Raw genomic sequence first — 27,942 nt, 5'->3', positions numbered from 1 at the left:
TGGACGATTTTCTGTCCATTCACTTAATGGATGAAAAATCATGGAGGCTACAAGTTGGGAGGCCTGACCTTTATGCCCCCATTCCCCATTTGCACTGCTATGCTGCAAAGCCCATGTTGGGACTGGTAAACCGTATATTTATCCTTAAGTATTAATACAACTCTACCATTCTTAAATCACCTTTATAAAAAAATCATTCCTTTTTAAGACATTAAAATAGCCTGAATTTGTAGAAGTTGATAGACCAAGTATACAAGCATGTATAACCTTACAATGTATTACCACATTTACTGAACAATACGATGAACAGAAATAGTTGCCTAGAGCTACTGGCCTACTAAGTAGTTTTATAGTTACTTAAAAGAAAACTTTGCTATTATTTATATTTTTAAAGTTACTTTTTAGAAGCATTGTTACTTCATTTTGATCAAACTCAAGAGCCTAGAAATTCGACTGCGTAGTGCCCATTTTTCAGGCGCTAAACAGCCTCCTAAGCCTCCAATATGGCAGGCAGGAAGCGGATTCTCATTACTAGCCGGCAGTGCGCTGCTCGCCATATTAGTAAAGGCCAAAAAATCGGCGTGCTGTCCCCACGCATATGCAAATAAAGGACCCAATGCCAGTTTGAAGCCCCCACTATAAGATTGGTTTGCCGGCTGCACTCAGGAAATGCAGCTCCAGATGCTACCTAACAGACAGTCCTTAAAGGGACCGCCTGTTAGGCCGCAACCAACAGGTTAAGATTTCAAAATATACTTTCCTCAATGGAGCCAGGAGGAGTAGGAGTGGTCCTTTAAAGAACACAGGTGGCTGCCAGCTGCTGCTCCCCCCCCACCACCAATCGGCGCTGCTCCCCCACAGATTGCTGCCGTTACCTCATTCTCCAACCACCACTATCTCTCCCCGCCCATCCCCCCTCCTCCCCTCGCCGCTGGCCACCACTACCTCCCAACCCAATCGCCGCCTTTCCCGGTCACCCCTCTTCCTCACTTACCTGAGGGCTGCTACAACGTCAGCAGAGGCCCGATCTGCAAACCCGCTTCACCGGTGAAATGCCTGTCGCTGAGGCCCGAGGCTAAATATCAGGTACGCCTCGGGCCTCACCATCCAAGCACAGGGATTCATCTCTGCACCGCCCCCCGCCCCCCGCCCCCCCCTGCATGCCCACAGATGGGAGCCCGAATTTCTAGGCCAAGCTAAATATGTACATGCAATAATGAATCAATAAAAAGAAAGAAAACTGCAAATGCTGGACAATCTGAAATAAAACAAAAAATGCTGGAAATACACAACACAGCAGTCAGCACCTGTAAGCAGAAATATGAGCTAATGTTTTACATGTAGAACCTTCATCCACACGAGTGACTAACCCAGTGATATTCATTGGAGGGAATTTTAAACTCCCCCGACGGGAGGGAGAGCCATTTTAATTTAACTGCTGCAAGCCGGATTTGCCAGGGATCGGGAAACCCGGCAGCTGAAGGGAGGTGGGAGTTGACGGATCCAGCAGGTAAGTGCTTTTCCAGAACTGCTTGTGGAGCAGGAGGAGCAGGAGTGCTTTCCCCTTACGCCCCTCAAGCTAACCCTCTGCCACGATCTCCCCCCACTGCGATCATCCGACCCCTCCCCGCGATCTCTCCCTCCCCACGATCTCTCCCCTACCCCCCTCCCCCCGTCGTGAACCCACCCTCCCTCCTTGCTGTCACAGATCGAGCTCCTCATCCCCCCCACCAACCCCCGATCTCCTCCGATTGCTGGGCACCGTTCCCAGCGGTTCCCAGCTGTGACCTTGCACGCAGGCTTTCCCGCCTGGCAGCCGACCAGCTTTCAATATGGCCGGCTGCCGGCAGAAAAAATTCTAATGAGGACCCGTCGCTAAATTTGGCAGGACCTCCGCCTTCCCGGTATTTCCGGGTTTCCTGGGCGCTGACACGCGCCCCCGCTCCCTCCCGTAAATATCGGGGCCTTTACATTTTGTAATATTTAAAAAGGTTAATATTCTCACCGCAGTTTTAGCTTTTATAATTAAATCCAATTTAACCATCTTAAACCAAATCACCTAAACCACAGAAATGGTATTTCCAATATAAAAATAAAAGGAAAACCTATTAATTTGTTGTTATATTTGTAACAAAGATTTGCTAGAGTAAAGCTACACTGCTGGATTATTGCATTTGTTATATCATTTCCAACCAGAATTTCAACGCAACACCTGCTTTGCCAAGTATGGCTAAGAGCTGTCAGTTTCTGCTAGCAGGTTTCGGCATGAAACAGGTGCTGGCCTTCACAGCATGATGACATTAGCAATGCCCGTCGATCCTGGAAACAATGCTATGCGTTTTGCTTTTGCAGCCCATTATTCTCAGTAAGCAGCAGCCAGTGTCGTAATGAGACCAACAACCATCATTGTACGTGCTTGTGTGCTTTGTGTATGGCAATCATATTAACTGTCAAATCATTGGACTGCGCCCATTCATGCCACAAGGATTCAAAAAATTGGGAACAGTGGCAGCTGTCCATTTTGTTTGCATGCTATCTTCCGATAAGCATGAAATTAATGCACCGTGCAAGGTTGTCTATCGATACTGATCTCCTGAAAACAAATAGCAGCAGATTACAGATTGGTTCCAGAAATAAATGTTGCTACTGATTGATATAAATGCAAAGTCAATGCTAATTCACACAGCACAGTGTTCAATCTTTGATCGCACAAAGAATATAAGAGTAGGCAGTGCTGTAAAGACCTAAAGGACTGGAGTGAATAGGTTTTATAGCCTTTAATAATAATTTGTTTCAAGGGCAAGTCTGCTAGTGGCACTGATCAATGTAATAGCAATCTGTCTTGGCCCCTGAATTTGTAGTAGTTATAATTTTGTAGAGAAGTCACAAAAAAAATTTCCACTGAGAGAAGACAGTACTCTAAACAATTCCACGTAGCACTGAAATGAAAGGGGCACCATCACAGGAAAGAATACTTTGTAAAGTGTTTTCTTTGCTTGGGGAGAAGGGACAATAGGCCCATATGTCATCTTCATCATGGTGATATGCTCCAAGAAACACAACAGTACTAGATTGGTTGGATGACGACAAATGACTATTGCATATAAGAATGGGGCAGACATTTTACAATGGCAAAGTGGAGTTGAGTTCATTGTTGTAATCAGTAGGAACGCTACAGAGGGGAAGCCAGAGGCTGACCCTGAAGCAAAGGAGATTCAGTGAAGCAACCCTCATCATCAGCTGGTAATAATTAATGAAGCGTTTGCTTCACAGTCACTGTGTCATGAGACACAAAATGGATCACAAAGAAGCAAACAGGAAGATCAGATCTGGCTTGGAAATACACTACTCACAATGGCACACAGACCCTAATGACCTGAGTCCCTGCAAATTAGTGCCCTTTTAAATTCAGCTTTCAGTCATGTCAGTCAGTCTGTGAAGTCAATCCTGCTAAGTTTTACTCAGCAGGTTGGCAGCTGGGCGGGACCTCTGACCCGGCCAGTTTAAATCGCATCAGGGTCCAAATAACGTCAGCAGACCCCTATTTGAATTACCTCATGAGACGATCACCTCTTTCCGGCGGGGGTGTTTGCAATCTCAGTCGGCTGCAGAGTAAAACTAACGGTCAGCGAGTTTCCAGTGGCGACAGGGCAGTAAGTCCATTTTCCCAATTTTAACCACTCACCCGTCCCATTCCCACCGGGCGGATTGAGTTAAAATCAGGGCCATGCTATTTGGTCATTTATCTCATTCACTGTTTCTGGGACTTGCTTTGTGCAAGTCGGCTGCTGTGTCTACTGATATAAAGACAGTAACTACACTTCAAAAATAATTCATTAGTAGTGAAGTGCTTTGGGACATCTAGAGGATGTGATAAGGAGCTATATAAATACAGGTTCTTTCTTTACAATGGTGTATACCAGTGATGAAATGATACATTGATGCGGTGTGCTTGCAAATAAAAGAAAACAAGTTTTTAATCTCCGAGTCAATTCACATCCTCATGAAGAAAATGCCCCTTTAAGCACAGGAGTTGTTCAGTTCCAGAAAAGAAAAAAAAATTGTTGCGAATCACTTAATGCTGGTTTACTAAAGACAAAAAAAGTAGAAAGAGCTACAAAGCACAATGGAACAAGCGTGGCATAAATTCATGTTTTTCTCCCTGCAGAAGATGCATACAAGACCCAAGTTCGAATCGATGATGACCCTGCATATTTGGACATATTGGACACAGCTGGACAGGTTAATTCTATATTTATGTTCCTTTTAGTCATAAAACAAGCAAAAGCTGCAACATGCTTCAATACAACCAATTAGGTCACGCAGTGTAACAGAGAGAGAAAATAACTCTTAAGGGATTAGGGGAAATTAAATGATTGATGCTTGATTGACAAGGTGGGTAAAGTTCCAACTTTCTCATTATATCCACAGAAAAATAGATTCCAGCATTTTGGCGAAATGCACATGCTGGACTGACCAGTAAGCTAAAGCATGCTTTATATACCTGTAAGCCAATTTTGAAATGATTTCAAACTGGTTATTAGCTGATGTAGTAAGTCACTACTGTTAAAACTAATTAGAAACATTTTACTAGTAGCACAGCTGGAGTCCTGTGCTCCGCTGGAGATAGCACTCCATCTCACAATGCCGACTATGGTGAACCAAGGAATACAATTCTTTGAACAGCAATTTGACAGAAAGCAGCCTCTATCCTGCTTTATTCTGCCTCAGCTAATATCTGCAGGGAATGGGAACAGTGAATACCACCACCAATAGAACCAATTCATTGGCTGATCCATTCCCTTCCCTGAAATCCAGCAAGGAGATCCCTAATGAGATCGGGGGCAATAGGAAACAGTGGCAGTAAAATTGGGTGACCATTAATATATGGTCACCAACGATCCCTGAAAACACAAAAAAGTGGGCCTTACAATTAATTTGCAGCTGATTGCCATTTGAGTTTCCAGTGGAAATGGTACATAAATATTTAGATATTAGGACAACATAGACAAAACCCCAATTTGTTTCTTGTGCCTTTTTATCATCTACTCAGTTCTTCTGTTTTCTCCCCTTTCCATTCTTTTATAATCCTGGCCAGAGATTTCCAATTCTGTGCTTATGAGTCCACAATTTTCTGCTTATTCACTTTGATGGGAGGAGAATCACAGGCAGGCGAGTGCAGAAGCAGAAAACCCTTGCCCTGGCCTCCTGTTTCTTTAATTCTTTAATTAATTTTTCCTTATCTTTCACTGCATTTCATTCTCATTTAATTGCATATTTCTCTTTGCTCTGAGTAATTTTTACAAAGAGTTTTTCCAAAATAAGTGGGAGTTCTGACTGATATTGTATTTACTGGATGTATGGACGTATTTAATTATTTGGTTACCTAATCAGGAGAAACAGAGAAGGAGGTTAATACATTGAAGCCTGAAGATTAAAACATCAAAGTTATTAAGTACCAGGAAGCAGAACAGCAAATCTTGTGTCATGTTCTGATGTAAATTTAAAACAATGGGGATAATTTTAACTTTTATCGCGGAGCGAAAAATGGGTGATCGGGAATCGGCAGTGCATTTAGCAACTCGCCTGATTTTCTTTTCCAAATGGCTGCATTCAGCAAAACCAGCAGACCTTAAAGGGACTGCTGCAGGCTGCCACCAAAATGGTAAGTTTGTTAAAGATAGTTACCTGAATATGGAGCCGGGAGGAGCAGGAGTGCTTGTCCCGATTCCACATTATAACCGTGGGCTGCTGCTGGTTACTACCTGGCCTCAACGACAACCCACCCGACTGCCGCTACTCCTCCCCCCCAACCACTGCTACTCTCCCGATCACCCTCCTCCCGATGGGTCCCCTCCTGGGTGACCCCTATCCCAATTGCCCCCTCTCCCGGTCCCCTTTAAAGACTATGACCGCTAAATTGGGCCGTGTAGCGCCCGTTGTTTCGGCGCTACACGGCCCCTCCGACATCCAAGATGGCGTCTTGGATGCACACGCACGTTTCCTGCGTGACGTGCGCCAGATGCCATCTTGGTATAGGAGTTAGTAGGGGGAAAATGGCTTCAATCAGTGTGCAACGCTGATTCAAAGTGATACACACAATTTTGGACCTTAACGCTCAACTCAACACACAGTCTTATCCCCGACCATCTAAACGTTTCTTACAGTGCCTGAAGGACCCCTCACCAGCGCTGTTTAAAGGGCCATGCAGGTGTTGCAGGTTAGTTGCTGGATTATTGCTTCTGGCTGCTGGAGGAGTGGGATGTGTTTTTTGAAGCTCCCTATTCTTATTGCATTACGGGTCGGAAAGTTACAACCCCGGTGGAACAACATTCCTGCCAACCATGTGCAGTCTGCTAGGGCTCCCATTGGGCATTCAGCATGACTGGGAGCATGCAGAGAGGCCACGCCCAGCAGGTCAAGCTGCGAGGAGACGGAGGACGAGAAGGCGCAGGGCACTGAGCAGGAGGCCCTACCCAATGAGGACCTTCAGGGATCAATTCTCTTATCTCAACATGACCAAGGAGGATTGCATCTGATGCCTGAGGTTCACCAAGGAAGTCGTCACTGAGATCTGTCAACTGGTATGGCCACAACTGCAGCCTCAGAGCAGGGCGAGGACAGCATTGCCTGTGGCTGTGAAGGTCACTGTGGCGCTGAATTTCTACGGCTCAGGAGCATTTCAGGCCTCTGCTGGCGACATGTGCAACATCTCTCAGTATGCAGTGCACTGCTGCATAAGGGAGGTCACAGATGCACTGTACTACACTGTTCCTCAAGGCAGTGTCCCAGGCCCAACCATCTTCAGCTGCTTCATCAATGACCTTCCCTCCATCATAAGGTCAGAAATGGGGATGTTCGCTGATGATTGCACAGTGTTCAGTTCCATTCGCAACCCCTCAGATAATGAAGCAGTCTGTGCCCGCATGCAGCAAGACCTGGACAACATCCAGGCTTGGGCTCATAAGTGGCAAGTAACATTCACGCCAGAAAAGTGCCAGGCAATGACCATCTCCAAAAAGAGAGAGTCTAACCACCTCCCCTTGACATTCAATGGCATTACCATCGCTGAATCCCCCACCATCAACATCCTGGGGGTCACCATTGACCAGAAACTTAACTGGACCAGCCATATAAATACTGTGGCTACAAGAGCAGGCCAGAGGCTGGGTATTCTGCGGCGAGTGACTCACCTCCTGACTCCCCAAAGCCCTTCTACCATCTACAAGGCACAAGTCAGGAGTGTGATGGAATACTCTCCACTTGCCTGGATGAGTGCAGCTCCAACAACACTCAAGAAGCTCGACACCATCCAGGACAAAGCAGCCCGCTTGATTGGCACCCCATCCACCACCCTAAACATTCACTCCCTTCACCACCGGCACAGTGGCTGCAGTGTGTACCATCCACAGGATGCACTGCAGCAACTCGCCAAGGCTTCTTCGACAGCACCTCCCAAACCCGCGACCTCTACCACCTAGAAGGACAAGAGCAGCAGGTACATGGGAACAACACCACCTGCATGTTCCCCTCCAAGTCACACACCATCCCGACTCGGAAATATATCACTATTCCTTCATCGTCGCTGGGTCAAAATCCTGGAATTCCCTTCCTAACAGCGCTGTGGGTGAACCTTCACCACATGGACTGCAGCGGTTCAAGAAGGCGGCTCACTACCACCTTCTCAAGGGCAATTAGGGATGGGCAATAAATGCCGGCCTCGCCAGCGATGCCCACATCTCATGAACGAATAAAAAAAAAAATCACCTTTCCTCTCGACAGAGACAATCAGAACGAGCGAGCACGGGGGTTTGCTTGCATTGCTGGCTTCACCATGGACTGCACACATATTGCCCTCCGTGCCCTGCGTGCGCCGCGCATCAACTCGGCTGTCTTCATCAACCGAAAGGTCTTCCACTCCCTCAACGTGCAGCTGGTGTGCAACCACACGCATCTTGTAGCTCGATGCCCGCTACCCTGGGAGCAGTCACGACGCCTTCGTCATGCGGCAGTCCAGCGTGCCAGCTATCTTTCACCCGGCTCGGCAAGTCAAAGGCAGGCTACTGGACGACAAGGGCTATCCCCTCATGACTTGGCTCATGACACCAGTCAGGAATCCACGTACACGTGCACAGCAGGCCTGTAATGAGAGCCATGCTGCCACAAGCAACATCATGGAGCACACCATAGGCCTCCTCAAACAACGCTTCCGCTGCCTAGACCGGTCTGGAGGAGCCCTGCAGTACTCCCCTGAGCGGGTGGGCAGATTCATGGTGGTCTGCTGCATGCTGCACAACCTCGCTATCATGAGGGACCAGCCTTTACTACGAATGATTGCAGAAGACCCTGAGTCAGAGGTGGAGGTTGAGGCTGAGGAGGAAGAGGCGGAGGAGCAGGAGGAGGAAGAGGCTGAGGAGGAGCAGGAGGAGGGGTGGAGCCGGAAGAGGAGGTGGAGGAAGACGCAAGGTTGCAGCAGGAACCACACGCCTTGTCTGCAAGGGCTGAGCGTGCTCGCCTGATCCGTGCCCGCTATCAATAATTGGAACTACATCCCCCAACTCACCAACAGTCCTACATTCCCCATCTTTCCCCTCCCACAAGACAATCAAATTTCCCTCCATCAAATTGCACATTGGTGTCCCTCTCAGCTCATTGCATGAATAAAAACCATCGCCAAATGCCAAATCAAACTCTCATTTATGGATTAATAAATGAAAATATGCAAACATAACAGAACTATTCACCCTTGTGCATTCCATTAGTGCCTGTTGTCCGTCTGCCTTTACCTATCCTAATGCTCCTATGAGGTGCTTCCCCAGTAGCTGGAGCATGGGTGGTGGAAGGCTGCTGGCTTTCAATGGAGGAACGTCCAGATGGCCTTGGAGGACGACCTCGAGCAGCTCTGGGCCGGAGGGCCCGGATTCACACTGCACCATCTCAGCATGGTCTGCAGCAGTCTGACCTGGCTGGCCGACAGGCAACAGCAGGGGCACTGGCAGAGTGGCAGGGGTGGGAGCAGGAATGCTGTCATCCTGAGAGAGGACAGCAGGTCCGACTGCCATGGCGCCATTGCCACTCTCCCGGGGCAGCGCCTCAGCACTCCTGGTGATCGACTGGAGAACAGATTGCTGGAGTGCTGTGATGCCCTGGAAGCCCCGTTCGACAGTGGTCCCCAGAGCTACGATAGCAGCAGTCTGAGCATCCAATGCAGCAGTCTGAGCTGCAAATGCAGCAGTCAGACCTCGGATAGCAGATGTTTGTGCTGCAATGGATGCTGTGACATCAGTCATCAGACACTGCATCATGGTGGGTTCCACAGGTGCACTGATGGGGGTGACCACCTGTTCCTTGTGGGAAAGGATGGGCCCCAAGCTTTGCGCAAAGCCCTGTGCCAAGTTGGAGCTGGACTTCTCCATGCCCCTTCTCATTGTGCGCAGGCTTTCTGGCAGGCTTTCCAGTGCAACAAGCATTTGTTGGTGTACACCCATCAGCCATCTTCTGTAGCCTGGCCCATCGAAATCCTCATTTGACTCCTCTGCAGCAGAACTAGTGAGTGACCTTGCCCTCCGGTGAGTTGGCTCCTGTGGTATCCGTTCCCTCCGCCCCGGCTCCTGTGCACTTGTGCTCGGTGTCTCACCACATGCCGATCCCTCCTCTAACCTAACCTCTAAAGGACGCGCAGTGTCAGTCTCTGAGCTGGTGGAAGCAAGTGTCAGATCGAGTGACGGTGTCGCTTCAGTGATCCTCCTCCTCCTCCTCCTCCTCCTCGGATGCCACCAAGTGTTCTTGGGTATCTGCAATGACAAAGAGAAACAGGTTGAGTTGTGGAGTGGGGAGAGGAACAAGTAAGAGGTGTGTGCTGGCAGCATGTGTAGTATGTGAATCAAAAAAGATTATGGGAGGAGGGAGATGTGGAAAAGGAGAAGGAGCATTAGATATGCAGAGACCCCCTTGACCGGGACCTCCACACGGCACGTTGTGACGGCTGCAGTGACGGCCCACCCAATGATCCGCAGCACCGTCTCCTCTAGGGGGGTGAGAACGTGTAGACAATCCCATCGAGCCTCAGGTCCCTCCTGCTGCAGGGTATTATACGCCACCTTCTCCTGCAAGACAGAGGACAGTGTGTCAGTGAGTGTCCTGCAAGGTGTATGGGTGATATGCCTGTCATGGTCGAATAGCTGCCAGTTTGTGTGACTTGAGTAGTGGTTCTGTGGCCTGCAAGTATGGTATTATGTGCAGCATTGGGCATGGATGGGCAGTGTTTGTTGGTGGGTGAGTGGGTGATGGGAGGTGTCGTGCATGGAGTATTGGTGTAGGTGGTAGCATGTGCCACTTGGCACTTGCATTCACTCACCTTGACCACTTGTGTCAAATCATTAAACTTCTTGCGGCACTGCACCCACGTGTGTGGTGCAATGCTCCTCGCATTCACCTCCTGTGCCACGGCCTGCCAATGCCTACGCAGCTGTAGTCTAGATGGTCTCCGGCCACCCTGCGGGTACATGGCTGCCCTCCGCTGGTCCACACCTTCCACTAGGGCCTCCAGAGCATTGTCGGAGAATCTTGGTGCCCGCTGCCTTGCTGGTGCAGCAGCTACTCGTGATGCCATTCTCCATTCTCCTCCTTGGCTATGTATCTGCCATTGGAAATGTGCCTGCACCTTTTAAGTAGTGCAGGCAGCTGATGGCATGCGCTGTTCACGCCCCACTTCCTCATTCTCCGTGCAGCCTCTCAGCAGCGAGGCTTGCTGCACGGAGATTTCAGGGTAAGTAGCAGGCAGCACGAAGTTCACGTGCTGCCTGCGTAGGATCCGTTGGGAGTGGGGTGGCGCGCTACTATCGCCCAGAACGGACCCTTATCCAACTTTTCCCCCTTCTTCCAAAATTCAAGATACTCCAAAATTCCCTAGATTCTAGAACGGCCCAAGCGGATTGAAAGGTAGCAAATGTAACTCCGCTCTTCAAGAAAGGAGGGAGGGAGAGAACAGGGAACGACAGGCCAATTAGCCTAACATCAGAAATCAGGGAAATGCTGAAATCTATTATTAAGGACATGGTAACGGGCACATAGGAAAGGGAAATCATGTTTAACAAATCTACTGGAGTCTTTTGAGGATGAAATTAGCAAGATAGATAAAGGAGAATGAGTGGATTTGGTATATTTGGATTTTCAGAAAGTATTCAATACGGTGCCACACAAAAGGTTGTTACACAAGATAAGGGCTCATGGTGTTGGGGGTAATATATTAGCATGGATAGAGGATTGGTTAAAGGACAGAAAACAGAGAGTAAGGATGAACGGGTCATTTTCAGGTTAGCAGGCTGTAACTAGTCGGGTACTGCAAGGATCGGTGCTTGGGCCTCAGCTATTTACAATCTGCATTAATGACTTGGATGAAGGGATTGAGTGTAATGCATCCAAGTTTGCTAACGATACAAAGCTAGGTGGAAAATAAGCTGTGAGGAGGACGCAAAGAATCTGCAAAGGGATATAGACAGGTTAAGTGTGTGGGCAAGAAGGTGGCAGATGGAGTATAATGTGGAGAAATGTGAGATTATTCACTTTGGTAGGAAGAATAGAAAAACAGAATATTTCTTAAATGGTGAGAAACTATTAAATGATGGTGTCCTCGTACAAGAAACACAAAAGGTTAGCATGCAAGTACAGCAAGCAATTAGGAAGGCAAATGGAATGTTGGCCTTTATTGCAAGGGGGTTGGAGTACAAGAGTAAGGAAGTCTCACTACAATTGTACAGGGCTTTGGTGAAACCTCACTTAGAGTATTGCCTATAGTTTTGGTCTCGTTATCTAAGGAAGGATACACTTGCCTTAGAGGCGGTGCAACGAAGGTTCACTAAATTAATTCCTGGGATGTGAGGGTTGTCCTATGAGGGGAGGTTGAGTAGAATGTGCCTATACTCTCTGGAGTTTAGAAGAATGAGAGGTGATCTCAATAAAAAATATAAGATTCTGAGGGGGCTTGACAAGGTAGAGGCTGAGAGGTTGTTTCCCCTGGCTGGAGGGTCTAGAACTCGAGGGCATAGTCGCAGGATAAGGAGTCAGCCATTTAAGACTGAGATGAGGAGGAATTTCTTCACTCAGAGGGTTGTGAACCTTTGTAATTCTCTACCCCAGAGGGCTGTGGATGAAAAGTCATTGAGTATATTCAAGGCTGAGATAGATATATTTTTGGACTCTAGGGGAATCAAAGGATATGGAGATTGGGCAGGAAAGTGGAGTTGAGGTTGAAGATCAGTCATCATCTATTGAATGGCGGAGCAGGCTTGAGGGGCCTTATGGCCTACGCCTGCTCCTATTGCTTGTGTTCCTATGTTCTTACCTGAGGGCCACTGCCGGCGATGCAGCAGCCCAATCTTCAAAGCCTTTTGTCTGGTGAGCTGCCTGTTGACACCCTTTAGGTGTGTGCAGCTCCCCTGTTCGATAATAATGAGGCTAGTAGATGCGCCTCAGGCCTATCCATTCACATACATGGATCGTTCCCTGCGCCCAGTTCACGCAGGCCTGCTGGGCAAATCAGTATTGCAAAGGGGCCTTGAAAAGGCGTGAGGCCCCTTTAAGCCTATTTCTTTGCCTACACCAATAAGGCGGGCAGCGCACTTGCAGCTCATAATGAGCATGCACTTCCTGCCCGCCATATTGAAGGCTTAGGTGCTGTTTTAGTGCCTAAAAAACGAGCCCCATCGAATTTCTAGGTGATAATCTGACAAAATCAATCAGGTGAACAATTACATGCTTTTAATATTTAATAAAATATCACAAGTTTCCTAATTTTGCCTACTTTTAGTGCACTAAACCGTATGGAATCTACTAAGCAAAAACAGGAGGAAATATAACAGAGAACAAGAACTGTGATCATGGTCTGTGACAACCAAATGGAAATCTGCTAATCTTCAGGGTCTCAGGCACGCAGATTACAAAAGCAAGCAAGTTGCAGGAAGGTCTTTGGAATTCTTGATGTATATTTGTGTATGATCAGTAAGGGAGTAATACTGTGTCAGTAATACTGGAGCCAAGCATGCAATTAAAATGATATGGTTTTATATTGCTTTGTTTTTGCTTGGAAAATTCAAATGGCCCAGTATCTCTCTCCTCCCTCTGCTGGGGCGCTAATAAGGCACAGAGTACTTCGTCCGATCTGAGCCGATCTGGATTTGGGGGTTCAGGTCATTAACATGGCCCCCATGTGCCCCCGATGCAAGCCCACTTCCTGGCAGGTGCCTGTTACTAGAATCAGGGGTGACTGAATTTAACTGCTGCTGAGGCCTGTCACCAGGCTTTCTGGCTGGTGTCCAAAAACAGTAGCCGCAAAAACAAAAGCGAAATCCTGCGGAAGCTGCAAATGTGAAATAAAATCAGAAAATGCTGGAAATACTCAGCGGGTCAGGCAGCATCTGTGGAGAGAGAAACAGATTCAGGTCGATGACCTTTCATCAGGACTGGACGATGTTCGAGATTTAACAGTTAATAAGCAAATATAGAGCCAGGGAAAGGAGGGAAGGGACAGAACAAAAGGGAGAAGTCAGTGATAGGGTGGATGGGAGGAGTAATTAAATGACAAAAGGGATGATGGTGCAAAGCAGAAGAGGGTGATAGTGGGACAACTAAAGAAACTAAAGATGGGTCCAGAGGAAGTGTAAATGGTTATAGCAGAATAGCAGAGGGGAAGGGAAGCATGGAAAAACTGGCAAAGCAGAGAAGGTTCCCTGGCCCAGGAATGTGGTGGAAGAAACTTAGGTAGACCCCGGGGATGCAGACCACCCATCAACTGTGTACCAATAGGGGGTCCCCCATCCCAAGTACCAGCCCAAACCCCCTCCACTCCCAGCCATCCTCCATTACAAGCGCTTGCTGTCCGAGAGAAAATAGGGGCAGTGGTTAAGATCTAAAATTTTTAAATAGTTTTAAGGCCAGAAGGTTGTAAAGTGCCAAATAGAAAGATGAGGTGCTGTTCCTCGAGCTTGCATTGAGCTTCATTGGAACAGTGTACAGGGCCGAGGACAGAGAGGTCAGAGTGGGAGTGGGATGGAGAATTAAAGTGGCAAACAAACAGAAGCTCAGGATCACACTTGCGGACTGAATGGAGGTGTTCGGAAAATTGATCACCCAATCTGCATTTGGTCTCCCCATTGTAGAGGAGACCGCATTGTGAGCATTGAATACAGTATAGTAAATTGAAAGAAGTACAAGTAAACCGCTGTTTCACTTGGAAGGTGTGTTTGGGGCCCTGGTCGTTGGGAAAAGAGGAGGTGAGAGGGCAAGTGTTGCATGGAAAGGTGTCAGGGGAAGGGGAACAGGTGTTCGGGGTGAGGGAAGAATGGACCAGGGTGTTGCGGAGGGAACGGTCCTTTCGGAGTGCTGAAAGTGGAGGGGAGGGGAAAGATGTATTTGATGGTGGCATCGCGCTGGAGGTGGTGGAAATGGCAGAGGATGATCCGTTGAACGTGAAGGCTGGTGGGGTGGAAAGTGAGGACTAGGGGAACCCTACCATGAGCTCTAACAGTAACCACAGGGTCTGGAGCATCTGATGGGTCTCGATTAATGTAATCTCTTGGACTGTTTTGCTCACCTTATTGGCCCTGGTTTTTTGGCTCTCCCAGAAGATTGTATGGCTGCGGGGGAAGGGAGGGGGGGTTTAGGAAGTGTCTAGTCATGATGCTTCAGCCATCATGAATATAGGGCAAGCTTGATGGATCAACTGGTCTTTTCCTGTCCGTCATTTTCATACATTCCTTTTTGGAAAGGGAGGCCACTTATGAATCTTGAGGAAATTGAAGGAGGGAATGCTTAGAACGTGTTCTCCTGCCATATTTGCATTCCTGGCCTTTTCTGCATTTGTTGCAAGGACTCTGCCCCCTCAGAGGAAGCCCTGAAAATCCCAGGGCAATGTAAAAGGCATGGAGACGAGGCATCACATGTCTTGGCCCCATCGCTAATGTGCCTGTGAATGGTGCATAGGAGAGGAATTTTGAAGCCTGACAGTCTTCATTCAAAATTCATTCAAGTGACAAAAACCTTAAATGATCCACAACGGACATGAATAGGTAGAATTTTCATTGAATTGTCCCAATCTTTTACATAGAAATACATTGAATTTTACAGCACAGAAACAGACCATTCAGTTCAACAGGTCTATGCCTGTTTTTATGCTCCACTCGAGCCTCCTCCCACCTTACTTCACCTAATCCCATCAACATATGCCCTAACTATAATCTTTCAAAGTTCCCGAGATTCAGGAACTGTCCCTCTAGATTGGAAAATTGCACATGTCACTCCGCTTTTTAAGAAAGGAGAGAAAGGGAAACCAGGGAATTATAGACCAGTTAGCCTAACGTTTGTTGTGGGGAAAATGCTGGAGTCTATAATTAAGGATAGGGTGACTGAAAACCTCGAGAATTTTCAGTTAATCAGAGAGAGCCAGCATGGATTTGTGAAAGGTAGGTCGTGCCTGACAAACATGATTGAATTTTTTGAAGAGGTGACTAAAGTAATGGACAGGGGAATGTCAATGGATGTTATTTATATGGACTTCCAGAAGGCATTTGATAAAGTCCCACATAAGAGACTGTTAGCTAAGATAGAAGCCCATGGAATCAAGGGAAAAGTACGGACTTGGTTTGGAAGTTGGCTGAACGAAAGGCGACAGAGAGTAGGGATAATGGGTAGGTACTCACATTGGCAGGATGTGACTAGTGGAGTCCTGCAGGGATCTGTCTTGGGGCCTTAATTATTCACAATATTTATTAATGACTTAGATGAAGGCATAGAAAGTCTCATATCTATGTTTGCCGATGACACAAAGATTGGTGGCATTGTAAGCGGTGTAGATGAAAACATAAAATTACAAAGGGATATTGATAGATTAGGTGAATGGGCAAAACTGTGGCAAATGGAATTCAATGTAGACAAATGTGAGGTCATCCACTTTGGATCAAAAAAGGATAGAACAGGGTACTTTCTAAATGGTAAAAAGTTAAAAACAGTGGATGTCCAAAGGGACTTAGGGGTTCAGGTACATGGATCATTGAAGTGTCATGAACAGGTGCAGAAAATAATCAATAAGGCTAATGGAATGCTGGCCTTTATAGCTGGAGGACTGGAGTACAAGGGGGCAGAAGTTATGCTGCAGCTATACAAAACCCTGGTTAGACCGCACCTGAAGTACTGTGAGCAGTTCTGGGCACCGCACCATCAGAAGGACATATTGGCCTTGGATGGAGTGCAGCATAGGTTTACTAGAATGATATCCGGACTTCAAGGGTTAAGTTACGAGGACAGATTACACAAATTGAGGTTGTATTCTCTAGAGTTTAGAAGGTTAAGGGGTGATCTGATCGAAGTTTATAAGATATTAAGGGGAACAGATAGGGTGGATAGAGAGAAACTATTTCCGCTGGTTGGGGATTTTAGGAGTAGGGGGCACAGTCTAAAAATTAGAGCCAGACCTTTCAGGAGTGAGATTAGAAAACATTTCTACGCACAAAGGGTGGTAGAAGTTTGGAACTCTCTTCCACAAACGGCAATTGATACTAGCTCAATTGCTAAATTTAAATCTGAGACAGATAGCTTTTTGGCAACCAAAGGTATTAAGGGATATGGGCCAAAGGCAGGTATGTGGAGTTAGATCACAGATCAGCCATGGCGGAGCAGGCTCGAGGGGCTGAATGGCCTACTCCTGTTCCTATATTCCTATGTCCCTATAATCCTTTATTTCCTTTCTGCCTCATGCACTTATCTAGCTTCCCCTTAAATGCATCTATGCTATTCGCCTCAACCACTCCATTTGGTAGCGAGTTCCACATTCTCACCACTCTCTGAGTAAAGGAATTTCTCCTGAATTCCTTATTGCATCTATCAGTGATTATCTTGTATTTATGGCCCCTATTTTTGGATTCCCTCACAAGTGGAAACATTGGGCACTAAATTGGGCCGTGCAGCGCCTGTTGTTTCGGCGCTACATGGCCTTTTCGACATCCAAGATGGCATCTTAGCTGCGCATGCATGTTTCCAGCGTGACATGCGCCAGATGCCATCTTGGTATAGGAGTTAGTGCAGGCGCAGATAAGGAACGTTGGAAGCATGTAAAGCAGGGAGAAAATGGCTACAATCAGTGTGCAACGCTGATTTAAAGTGATAGACACCATTTTGGGACTTACGCTTAACTCAACACACAGTCTTAACCCCGACCATCTGAATGTGCCTTAGAGAGCCTGGAGGAGCCCCCACCAGTGCTATTTAAAGGGAACATGCAGGATTTACAGGTTAGTGGCTGGATTATTGCTTCTGGATACTGAGACATTTGTAACCATTTTTGGAGGTCTCCTCGACTTGAATACTGGGACGCGGGGACATAGCCTAACATTTAGAGCCAGGACATGCAGGAGTGAAGTTAGGAAATGCTTCTACACACAATGGGTGGGAGAAATTTGGAACACACTTCTGCAAACGGCAGTTGATGCTAGTTCAATTGTGAATTCTAAATCTGAGATTGATAGATTTCTGTGAACCAAGGGTATTACGGATTATGGGGCTAAGGCGGGTATATAGAGTTAGATCATAGGTCCAGCATGATCTCATTGAATGGCGGAACAGGCTCAATGGTCGGAATGCCACTGCCACTTGCTGCCTCCTGATATGCGCCACCTTCTCTTGCAAGAAAGCGGGACGTGTGTCTGGGTGATGTGTCTGTCATGGTTGAATAGCTGCCAGTGTGTGCGAGGCCTGTGAGTTGTAGGTGGGCAGCTTGTAACAGTGGTAAGCACCTGGTTGGAAGAATTGAGTACTGATGGAAAGAGTTTGTTGGTATGTGGGTGATGGGGGATGTAGTGTGTGGTGCAGTTGGTATGAGATGCCACTTGACAGTTGACCTCACTCACCTTGACCACTCATGTAAAAGCATTGAACTTCTCCCTGCACTGCATCCATGTTCATGAAGCTGTGAGCCTCACATTGACTTCGTTCCCTGCTGCCTCCCACTGCCTTTTTGATATATGTCTGGAGGGTCTCTTGCGCCCCCCCCCCGCCACCCCACCACCCCTGCGGATATAGGATGACCCCCCCTTCTGTCCACCTCTTGCACCAAGGTCTCTAGTGCATCAGTAGAGAACCTTGGTGCATGCACTCTCGCAGGCCTGGAACCAACTCAGATCGGCAGATTGGTGAGGTCTGGCGTGCAGACTGGAGGATGTGGGATTTAGTAGTGCACAACCTTTATTCAATGTTTTAACATAACTCATCAGTGTGTAAACATAGGGATGGGACCTGCATCTGTGTTTTACGTGTGTGATATCTGATCTCTGTGCAGACAGTAGACTGTTCTTTTAGCAAATAATTCGCACCAGCTACCTTTAAGAGATTTCTAAGAAACATCCTCCCTTTAAGAGATTGGGCTCCCCCTGCTGGTGGAAAGTACGAATTGCATTGATTCCACGTGCAAGGCCTGGAATGGAACACTGATTGCAGCTCAGTACTCAGGCCGGCTGAAACTCGCATCCTCCCTGCGCAGGAGTCACTGGGCGTGGGGTAATAGCGCATCACGCTACCCGTGCCCAAAAATGGCCCTTATCCAATTTTATTCCCCCATCTTCTCTACGTCTAACCTATCAAACCCTTTCATAATTTTAAAGACCTCTATTAAGTCACCTCTCAGTCTTCGCTTTTCTAGAGAAAAGAGCCCCAGCCTGTTCAGTCTTTCCAGATAGTTATAACCTTTCACTCTGGTATTTATGGCTGGAGATCGGGAGAGCCCCCACTGATATGTTAGGTGCAGATATACAACAACAAATTGCTAATAGTTCTTAAAATTGTCTTAGGGTCTTGAATTGCGATTACATTTAAGAAAACGATTAATTGGCATTCGTTCTATTTTAACAACAATCTCTTTAAATATTGAGTGCTCAGAACTGCTGTTAGAGTAGTAAAGATATATTAAGTCAGTATTAGTCAACTTGATTGCAGCAGAATATTGCAGTTGTTTGTGAATGGCAAATAACATGGCACTTCCATACCATCTAATAATCGTCGCTGGGTCAAAATCCTGGAACTCCCTTCCTAACAGCACTGTGGGAGAACCTTCACCACACGGACTGCAGTGGTTCAAGAAGGCGGCTCACCACCACCTTCTCGAGGGCAATTAGGGATGGGCAATAAATGCCGGCCTTGCCAGCGACGCCCACATCCCATGAACGAATAAAAAAAAAGATACATTTTTTGTCATATGCTGAAATCTTCATGGAAGCAGTTATAGAGCACTATAATTGTCTCTAATAACGCACCATAGTTCATTGAGCAAATTCATGAGATGTTATCATAAGCTACCCATAGCAACATTTAAAGAATGTTATGAAAGAAATTACACAGGGGAGTCACGACAAAGGTAGTGAAACTACAGCATGAGCTCAATGTTGCTGCACAGTCTTTGCCTGCACAGGAAGCTTTTCCATGTCCAAAGAAGAACTAAAGCCCCATGATGAAATCATTCTTCTCAATACTTTACACATACTTCTTTTCACTTAATTACTGTGAGACTAACTGTCAGACTGTTCCATACTTATTTAGGCTACTTAAGTTGTCCTGATATTTTCTACTGCAAATAATTACATGTAAAAGATGCCACACAGACATAAACCTCTTAGGAACATAGACATTGCTAGATGAAAAAAGAACAAGGTCCATCTAGCTTGCTTTTTACCATCCTGGTAGTTGCATGATACAACGTTGATCAAGTTGTTGACTAATCATGGCTATCAACCTCTATCAATTAGTTTACAACAGATCCAGACATGAGGTGAGGAAACTCCTAGTGGTGGAAAACTTTGGGAACCATAGGTCCAAAGACAATCTGTCCCTCCCAAGCATGTTACATAGAATCATAGAAAGGTTACAACACGGAAGGAGGCCATTCTGCCCATCGAGTCCGCGCTGGTTCTATTTTATTCGTTCATGGGATGTGGTCGCTGGCCAGGCCAGCATTTATTGCCCATCCCTAATTGCCCTTGAGAAGGTGGTGGTGAGCTGCCCTCTTGAACTGCTGCAGTCCATGTGGTGAAGGTTCTCCCACAGTGCTGTTAGGTAGGGAGTTCCAGGATTTTGACCCAGCAACGATGAAGGAAAGGCGATATATTTCCAAGTCGGGATGGTGTGTGACTTGGAGGGGAATGTGCAGGTGGTGTTGTTCCCATGTGCCTGCTGCCCTTGTCCTTCTAGGTGGTAGAGGTCGTAGGTTTGGGAGGTGCTATCGAAGAAGCCTTGGCGAGTTGCTGCAGTGCATCCTGTAGATGGTACACACTGCAGCCACAGTGCGCCGGTGGTGAAGGGAGTGAATGTTTAGGGTGGTGGATGGGGTGCCAATCAAGCGGGCTGCTTTGTCCTGGATGATGTCGAGCTTCTTGAGTGTTGTTGGAGCTGCACTCATCCAAGCAAGTAGAGAGTGTTCCATCACATTCCTGACTTGTGCCTTGTAGATGGTGGAAAGGCTTTGGGGAGTCAGGAGGTGAGTTACTCGTCACAGAATACCCAGCCTTTGACCTGCTCTTGTAGCCACAGTATTTATATGGCTGGCCCAGTTAAGTTTCTGGTCAATGGTGACCCCCAGGATGTTAATGGTGGGGGATTCGGCGATGGTAACGCCGTTGAATGACAAAGGGAGGTGGTTAGACTCTCTCTTGTTAAAGATGGTCATTGCATGGCACTTGTCTGGCGCGAATATTACTTGCCACTTATTAGCCGAAGCCTGGATATTGTCCAGGTCTTGCTGCATGCGGGCACGGACTGCTTCATTATCTGAGGGGTTGCGAATGGAACTGAACACTTAATCATCAGCGAACATCCCTATTTCTGACCTTAGGATGGAGCGAAAATCATTGATGAAGCAGCTGAAGATGGTTGAGCCTAGGACACTGCCCTGAGGAACTCCTGCAGCAGTGTCCTGGGCTGAGATAATTGGCCTCCAACAACCACTACCATCTTCCTTTGTGCTAGGTATGACTCCAGCCACTGGAGAGTTTTCCCCTGATTTCCATTGACTTCAATTTTACTAGGGCTCCTTGGTGCCACATTCGGTCAAATGCTGCCTTGATATCAAGGACAGTCACTCTCACCTCACTTCTGGAATTCAGCTCTTTTGTCCATGTTTGGCTGTAATGAGGTCTGGAGCCGAGCGATCCTGGCTGAACCCAATCTGAGCATCAGTGAGCACGAGCAATCCAGCTAGTCCCACTCCCCCGCCCTATCCCCGTAGCCCTGCACGTTTTTTCGTTTCATCTTGTATAACTCTTGTCTACGACATAATTTCTTATTTAAATAATGAAACTATGGCCCTGAAATTACTTGGCCATTCCATCAGATTCCCAGTTACACTGGAAATCTGCCAGAATTAACCCAAACGTGACAGTGGCAAAGATATGCCAGGTCCTGACCTTAAGGCAGAGTTTTTGAGATGACCTTGTGCGGGTAGAGCCCCTCTCACTCCATCAGTGTAAGTTGGGGGGGTGGGGAACACGGTGCATGGTCACGGGCAAGGACTTCCTCAATCAGGAGTTCCTACACCACAGCTTTCAGTGGAGACCCGAGAAAGTATCAGTGCAGGTATGCCCGGTCTCACCAGGTGTATCTGGCCAAAACCGGCAAGTGTGAGGAACACCTGGGAGTTCAGGCCAGATTCACAGCTTGGATCTCTGAAGATGAGGGGAGGGCTGGATATTTTTTAGTATAAGGGGGCAGTGGGCACACTCAGATTGTTCTTCCAGGGGCACCCAGAACTCGCCCTCACCCGGGCCAGCCTCTTATGCCGGCATTTCCGTGGTCTTCAGCCAGAGGAATGCTGCAGATGCTCCGCAAAAACTACTGAAGGCCCAGTCCTCAATGCTGCTCCCACTGGCCCTGCAAACTCTGGCATTCAGTGATGTACGCAATCCTAGCATAACTGTCGGGATCCCACCCCTGTGGGTTTCTGGATCCATGTCATTAGGGTAAGGGAGTACTGCACAGGAGTGTGAGTGTGAGTGATTTCCACTAATTCATGGGAGCCTGGGACTTTTTTTTGATCTTTGCCTGCAGCTTCCACTGTCCTTCGGTCCTCACTTCTTTCCCTTACATACCTCGTGCATCTTCTGCACATTCACACTAATGTGAGTTAACCAAAAACTTCTGTTATTTATTTTTTTTAACCATTGCTCATTTTCACTGTTGTTATTCTGTGGTCTTAGTCTTCTCCATATCAATCTCTCATTTTTTTTCTCCCACCATTAGAATTCGATCGATCGAGCATGCACACTTGCCCACTCCTGTTCTTTCAACCCATAAATAATGACATGAGAAATGGCCTAGTGTATTTATAATTCCATTTACAATCAGCCAGTTATGTAGGATAAATATGACCATGAGCTAATAGGATGATTACCTCCTTATGAGCATAACCTGCTCACAACCTCATCACTTGTGAGTTATGGAGGTCAGCTTGCTCACTGAATAAATGCTGTATTCAACATTTATGGTACGGTATTTCCCTATTTAAAGAAAAGGCTTCATTGATTAAATCTGTGAATAATTAAACAATGTATAAATGTAATTACTGGATCATTGCTGGGAGGACGAATGCCATCATGGCCAGTGCGTGATGGCAAACCATATGTTCTAAAGATTCTTGATTACAGTTTTTTTCACTGGATTGATTGATAGTGTCACCCGTTTGAAATATAGTTACGCATCATGCTTAGAAACACATTATTGTGGATGACTACCGCAAAACCATTCTTTATGTTGTTATAAGTGGCCTTATAATTCTTTCTGGATGTCAAGCCTGATAGTGCATAACAGCACAGCTGGTAAACTGTGGCAAAACGTATGTCAAAGAAAACCTCCAAGAAATTTAAAAAACTAAATTATTTGAAAATCTAAAACATTTTCAGCACAATGTACAACAATGAAAAAATAAAAGAAAGCTCTTTTCCTATGTTTGGAAAGTGATTCCAATTCATCTATGAAGTTAATAACACTACCACCAGGAAATAATTGATCTCTGAATAAACAAGAAAATCAATTGAGTTCTGCTATGCTTTCTCCCCCCTCTAAAAGACATAAAATGTTTTATTTTTCTAGCTACACGCTGGAATACACACCACTGCAAGCTGCAGTCAGACAGTGCGTGTGTGGAAACCTGATAAAGCACAACGGGACTGAATTTAACTGTGGCTGCTCAGCATGAACAGGTGGTAACAGCCTGAAAATGGCATTGGGTCACTTACCGCCCCATTTAAATGGCGCTCCCGCAGCTGTCATCTTGGTAGAAGCCTTTAGACGGGCAGCCAGAGCACCTGCCTGTTTCAGACGGGAGGCTATTTTTAATGTGCAAATCAGTTCAATGACATATCTAGGACTCTAGTTACAATTTTGAGGTGCAAGTGGGCAGAGTGTATGCTGCACATACTCCGCCCATTTGTATCAGCATTGAATGGCCTAACCAGCGATCCTTAAAGAGACCACTGGAGGCCACTCAAAAACCGTTCCAAAACCATTTCCTGTTTACCATTTTTGTGGGACCAGGAGGTGCAGGAATGTCTCCTCCCCTCCCTCTAGGCTCGGACTGTCACTTGCCTCTGAGTAGCAGCCGGTTAATTTCCTGTCCTTCTCAACTGGTGAGCTGCGTCTGTCGGCTGCTTAGATTCTCAGAGTTCAAGAGAGAAAATATTTTCAGTTTCAGCTTCCATAAGACAGTGAACCCAAAGTTGCCCACATTGCTCAGTTTTGTTATTTAGTATACTTATCATTTTTTCTCCTGTAAAGTTGCACACAGTAAGTTAGATGATCTGCTGTTTTATAAGGAACATAGGAACAGGAGTAGGCCATTTAGCCCCTCGAGCCTGTTCCACCATTCAATGAGATCATGGCTGATCTGTGACTTATATCCGCCTTAGCCCCATATCCCTTAATACCTTTGGTTTAAAATTAACAATTGAGCTAGCATCTGTTTGTGGAAGAGAGTTCCAAACTTCTACCACCCTTTGCATATAGAAGTATTTCCTAACTTCACTCCTGAAAGTCCTGTCTCTAATTTTTAGACTATGTTCCCAAGTCCTAGACTCCCCAACTAGCGGAAATAGTTTCTTCCTATCTACCCTATCAGTTCCCCTTAATATCTTGAAAACTTCGATCAAATCACCCCTTAATCTTCTAAATTCCAGAGAATGCAACCCTAGTTTGTGTAATCTCTCCTCGTAATTTAACCCATGGAGTCCAGGTATCATTCCAGTAAATCTACGTTGCACTCCCTCCAAGGCCCATACATTGTTCCTAAGGTGCGGTGCCCAGAACTGAACACAGTACTCCAGGTGTGGTCTAATCAGGGCTTTGTATAGCTGTAGCATAACTTCTACCCCCTTGTATTCCAGTCCTCTAGATATAAAGGCCAGAATTCCATTGGCCTTTTTGATTATTTTCCATACCTGTCCATGACATTTTAATGATCTATGTACATGGACCCATAAGGCCCTTTGGACCTCCATTGTTTTGAGTTTTCACCATTTAGAAAGTACATTGAACTATCCTTTTCAGGTCCATGACCTCATACTTGCCTACACTGAAAACCATTTGCCACAGTTTTCCCCATTCACTTAATCTATTAATATTGCTCTGTAATTTTATGGTTCCATCTACACTGCTTACAATGCTGCCTATCTTTGTGTCATCGGCAAACTTGGATATGTGGCTCTCTATCCCATCATCTAAGTCATTAATAAATACAGTGAACAGTTGAGGCCGCAACACAAATCCCTGTGGGACACCACTAGTCACATCCTGCCAATTTGAGTACCTGCCCATTATCCCTACTCTCTGTCCCCTGTCCTAACCAGGTCAATAATTTGCCCCCAATTCCATGAGCTTCAACTTTAGCTAACAGTCTCTTATGCAAGACTATATCGAATACCTTCTGGAAGTCCATATGAACAACATCCATAGACATTCCCTTGTCCATTACTTCAGTCACCTCTTCAAAAAATTCAATCAGATTCGTCAGGCATGACCTACCCTTTACAAATCCATGCTGGCTCTCTCTGATCAGCTGAAAATTTTCACAGTGTTCAGTCACTCTATCCTTAATTGTAGACTCTAGTAATTTCCTGACAACAGATATTAAGCTAAATGGTCTATAAATCTCTGGTTTCCCCCTATCACCTTTCTTAAATAGTGGAGTGACGTGCAATTTTCCAATCTAAAGGAACGGTTCTTGAATTGAGAAAACTTTGGAAGATCATAGTTAGAGCTTCTGCAATATTCTCACCTACTTCTATTAAACCCTGGGATGGAAACCATCTGGTCCTGGGGATTTGTCACTCTTTAATGCCGTTATTCCTTCATTACTTTTAATTTGCTAACGTTAATTATGGTGAGTCCCCGTCCCTGATTCAAAATTAGTTTCCTTGGGGTATCTGGCATGCTATCCTCTTCCTGTACTGTGAACTCTGAAACAAAGTAATTATTTAACATATCTGCCATTTCCTTATTTTCATTTGCAATATCACCATTATCAGTTTTTAAGGGGCCCACACTGCTCATGACCACCCTCTTTTTCCTAATAGAATTGTAAAATTTTTTTGTGGTGATTTTGATATCCCTTGCAAGTTTCTTTTTGTTCTCCCTTTTTGTAGCTCTTACTGTCTGTTTTGTCACCCTTTGCTGTTCTTTGTATCTCTCCCAGTCGCCAGGATCTGTGCTTTTTTTTGCAATTTTGTATGCTTTTTCTTTTAGTTTTATGTTGTCCCTTACCTCTTTTATCGCCTGTGGCTGTTTTTTCTGGCAAGTAGAGCTTTTGCCCCTTGGGGTATAAACTGGTTCTGTATCACATTAAATTCTTTTTTGAACACCTTCCACTGATCTTCTATCGTTTTACCCATTAACAGATTTGCCCAGTTTACTGTGGACAGTCTCTGTCTCATCCCATTGAAGTCGGTCTTACCTAAATTTACCTGATACGGGTTTCTCCCTTTCAAACACAACGTTGAACTTGATCATATTATGATCGCTATTAGATAAATGTTCATGCACCATTAGGCTGTTAACTAAATCTGGCTCATTACTCATTATTAAATCAAATATGGGTTTAAAGGAAGTAAGTGAAAAGCAGAAATCCAGAAGTTGCTGTCCGAGTTGCGTCGCTCGGCCATTCACTTCACAAAAACGGCATCTTGCTCTCTGCCTCACCATTGAAATGCATTGAATGGCATGAAGTTGTTGTATTTTTGCGATAGATACAAATTAAACTCGCTACAGAAAATTAAGTTTTGTCCATTCCAATCTAAGTACCCTTTTAATGATGTGATAAGTGTTAATTACTGCCAATCAACCTCTCTGGCACTAAAAAATAACTATTACAAGTATGGAGTCTCATTCTTTCGGGTTTTAATTGTTGTTGGAGATTTAAAAATGTAAAATTCAAATTTCTTAAGAAAAATTTACTTTTCCTTTCTGTCTCTCTTTTAATCCAATCAGTCTTTCCCTCTTTATTTCTCTTTCTGTACCTGATTTGACATTGAATTCACCCACTCTAATTTACACTTCCTTCTCAGTCCTTGCGTTAATTTCACAATCGTTCAGTCTGATTGGTTAAGGAGATACACAGCTGCTTGCCCTGTTCACTCGGGTCCCACATGCCCTGTTTCCCTCTATCACCTCACACTTTCAGCAACTTGCCACGCAAAAATTTTTAAAACCTAAACGTGCAAGGGCAAGTCTAACTAACGGCAGAAGACGTTAGATGCCCTGCTACAGCAAATTATGGCCCAATTTCTTTCTCTTTTTAATACTTTTTACACTTTGAAGTATTATGCTTGAAGTGTGATATCTGAAGTGTGATGGAAATGTGTTAGATGCAAGACGGTTCTTATTCTGCTCCCACTGAATTCAGAACTGCCAAGGCGGTTGAAACAGTTACTGTGCCAGCGTAATCGCCTCATTGTGGCTTCGTACCAGCTGTCATCACCACACTATTGCACTTGTTCTAGTAGACCGATGGGCAAAAAATATGGATCATCAGGATTTGTTTTACAATTGGTTCCAAATGCAACAGTTGTCACAGCAACACACATTGACACTGTTCAATTATGCTTGAGATTTGCTTCCAAATTGCTATAATAGCAATGTTAGCATCAGGGAACCTATTTGTAACAGAATGCTCTTTTTAAAGTGCAAATGGTTTACTAAATTTAGTCATGGATTGCCTATGAGGCTGAGTACACAGTAAAATAATTAAAACTGCATCTCATGCAGATTTAAGGGCTGGCTTTTGAATGCTAAATTTTCTTTGCAGCTTTCAAATGACACATTTCCCATCATAACAGCTGCAAAATTGCCATTCCAAAAATGTCTAGGTGACAACTATAGTGCGTAACCAGAAAGCCTTTCTTCCTTAATGGCATTTTCAACATAAAATAACTGTTTGTAACCCTGGTGATTGTTTTGTTACTGTTACAGAAACCCCTTAATGTGTTTATTTAACATGACTGGGATGTCCAGTGGTGTAGTACGTTTGTGTATTATCAAGCTGTGCCATGTCTGAATTGTAGGACATGGTTTCGTTTCAGCAGCTCCCTACATGGTGAGCATCCAATCTCAGCCAGGTTACTGAAGTGAAGTGGAGCACCAGTTCTCTCCCTCCCCCCTCCCGAGCTGCTATAGTATTCCAAGGGCTAATAAACCTTAACCTCAATATTCAAGCTCAAACTGTGAGATGCAACTTAATGAGGTAGATTTATTGTTCAGATTTAAGATGTAGTATCGCTGCAGCTAAACCAACATTTGGCACTGGCTGTGAGACCACCAGTAGGAGACAGTCTTATGCTGCTTTGGCTCTACAGCAATTTCTGCAGCTGTACCTGGTGCAAAGCCAAATTTAAAATTTTAAAGTTTAGAAAATTAAAAGTGGTCAGC

At 45.6% G+C, this 27,942-nt stretch overlaps 1 protein-coding gene across 1 annotated transcript in view; it reads left to right on the top strand.

The window, feature by feature from the left end:
- LOC137328216 (GTP-binding protein Rit2-like) overlaps nt 1–27,942 on the top strand; it is a 276,684-nt gene that overhangs the window by 78,422 nt on the left and 170,320 nt on the right. Inside the window, exon 3 of the mRNA XM_067994324.1 lies at nt 4,169–4,242. Within this exon, the coding sequence (XP_067850425.1) occupies nt 4,169–4,242 (74 nt within the window). The remainder of the gene's footprint in view (nt 1–4,168; nt 4,243–27,942) is intronic.

The sequence above is a fragment of the Heptranchias perlo genome, chromosome 1 (assembly GCF_035084215.1).
Source record: "Heptranchias perlo isolate sHepPer1 chromosome 1, sHepPer1.hap1, whole genome shotgun sequence".
NCBI classification, from domain to species: Eukaryota; Metazoa; Chordata; class Chondrichthyes; order Hexanchiformes; family Hexanchidae; genus Heptranchias; species Heptranchias perlo.
Note: the sequence above shows the minus strand (reverse complement) of the source record. Positions and strands in the feature narration are given on the sequence as shown.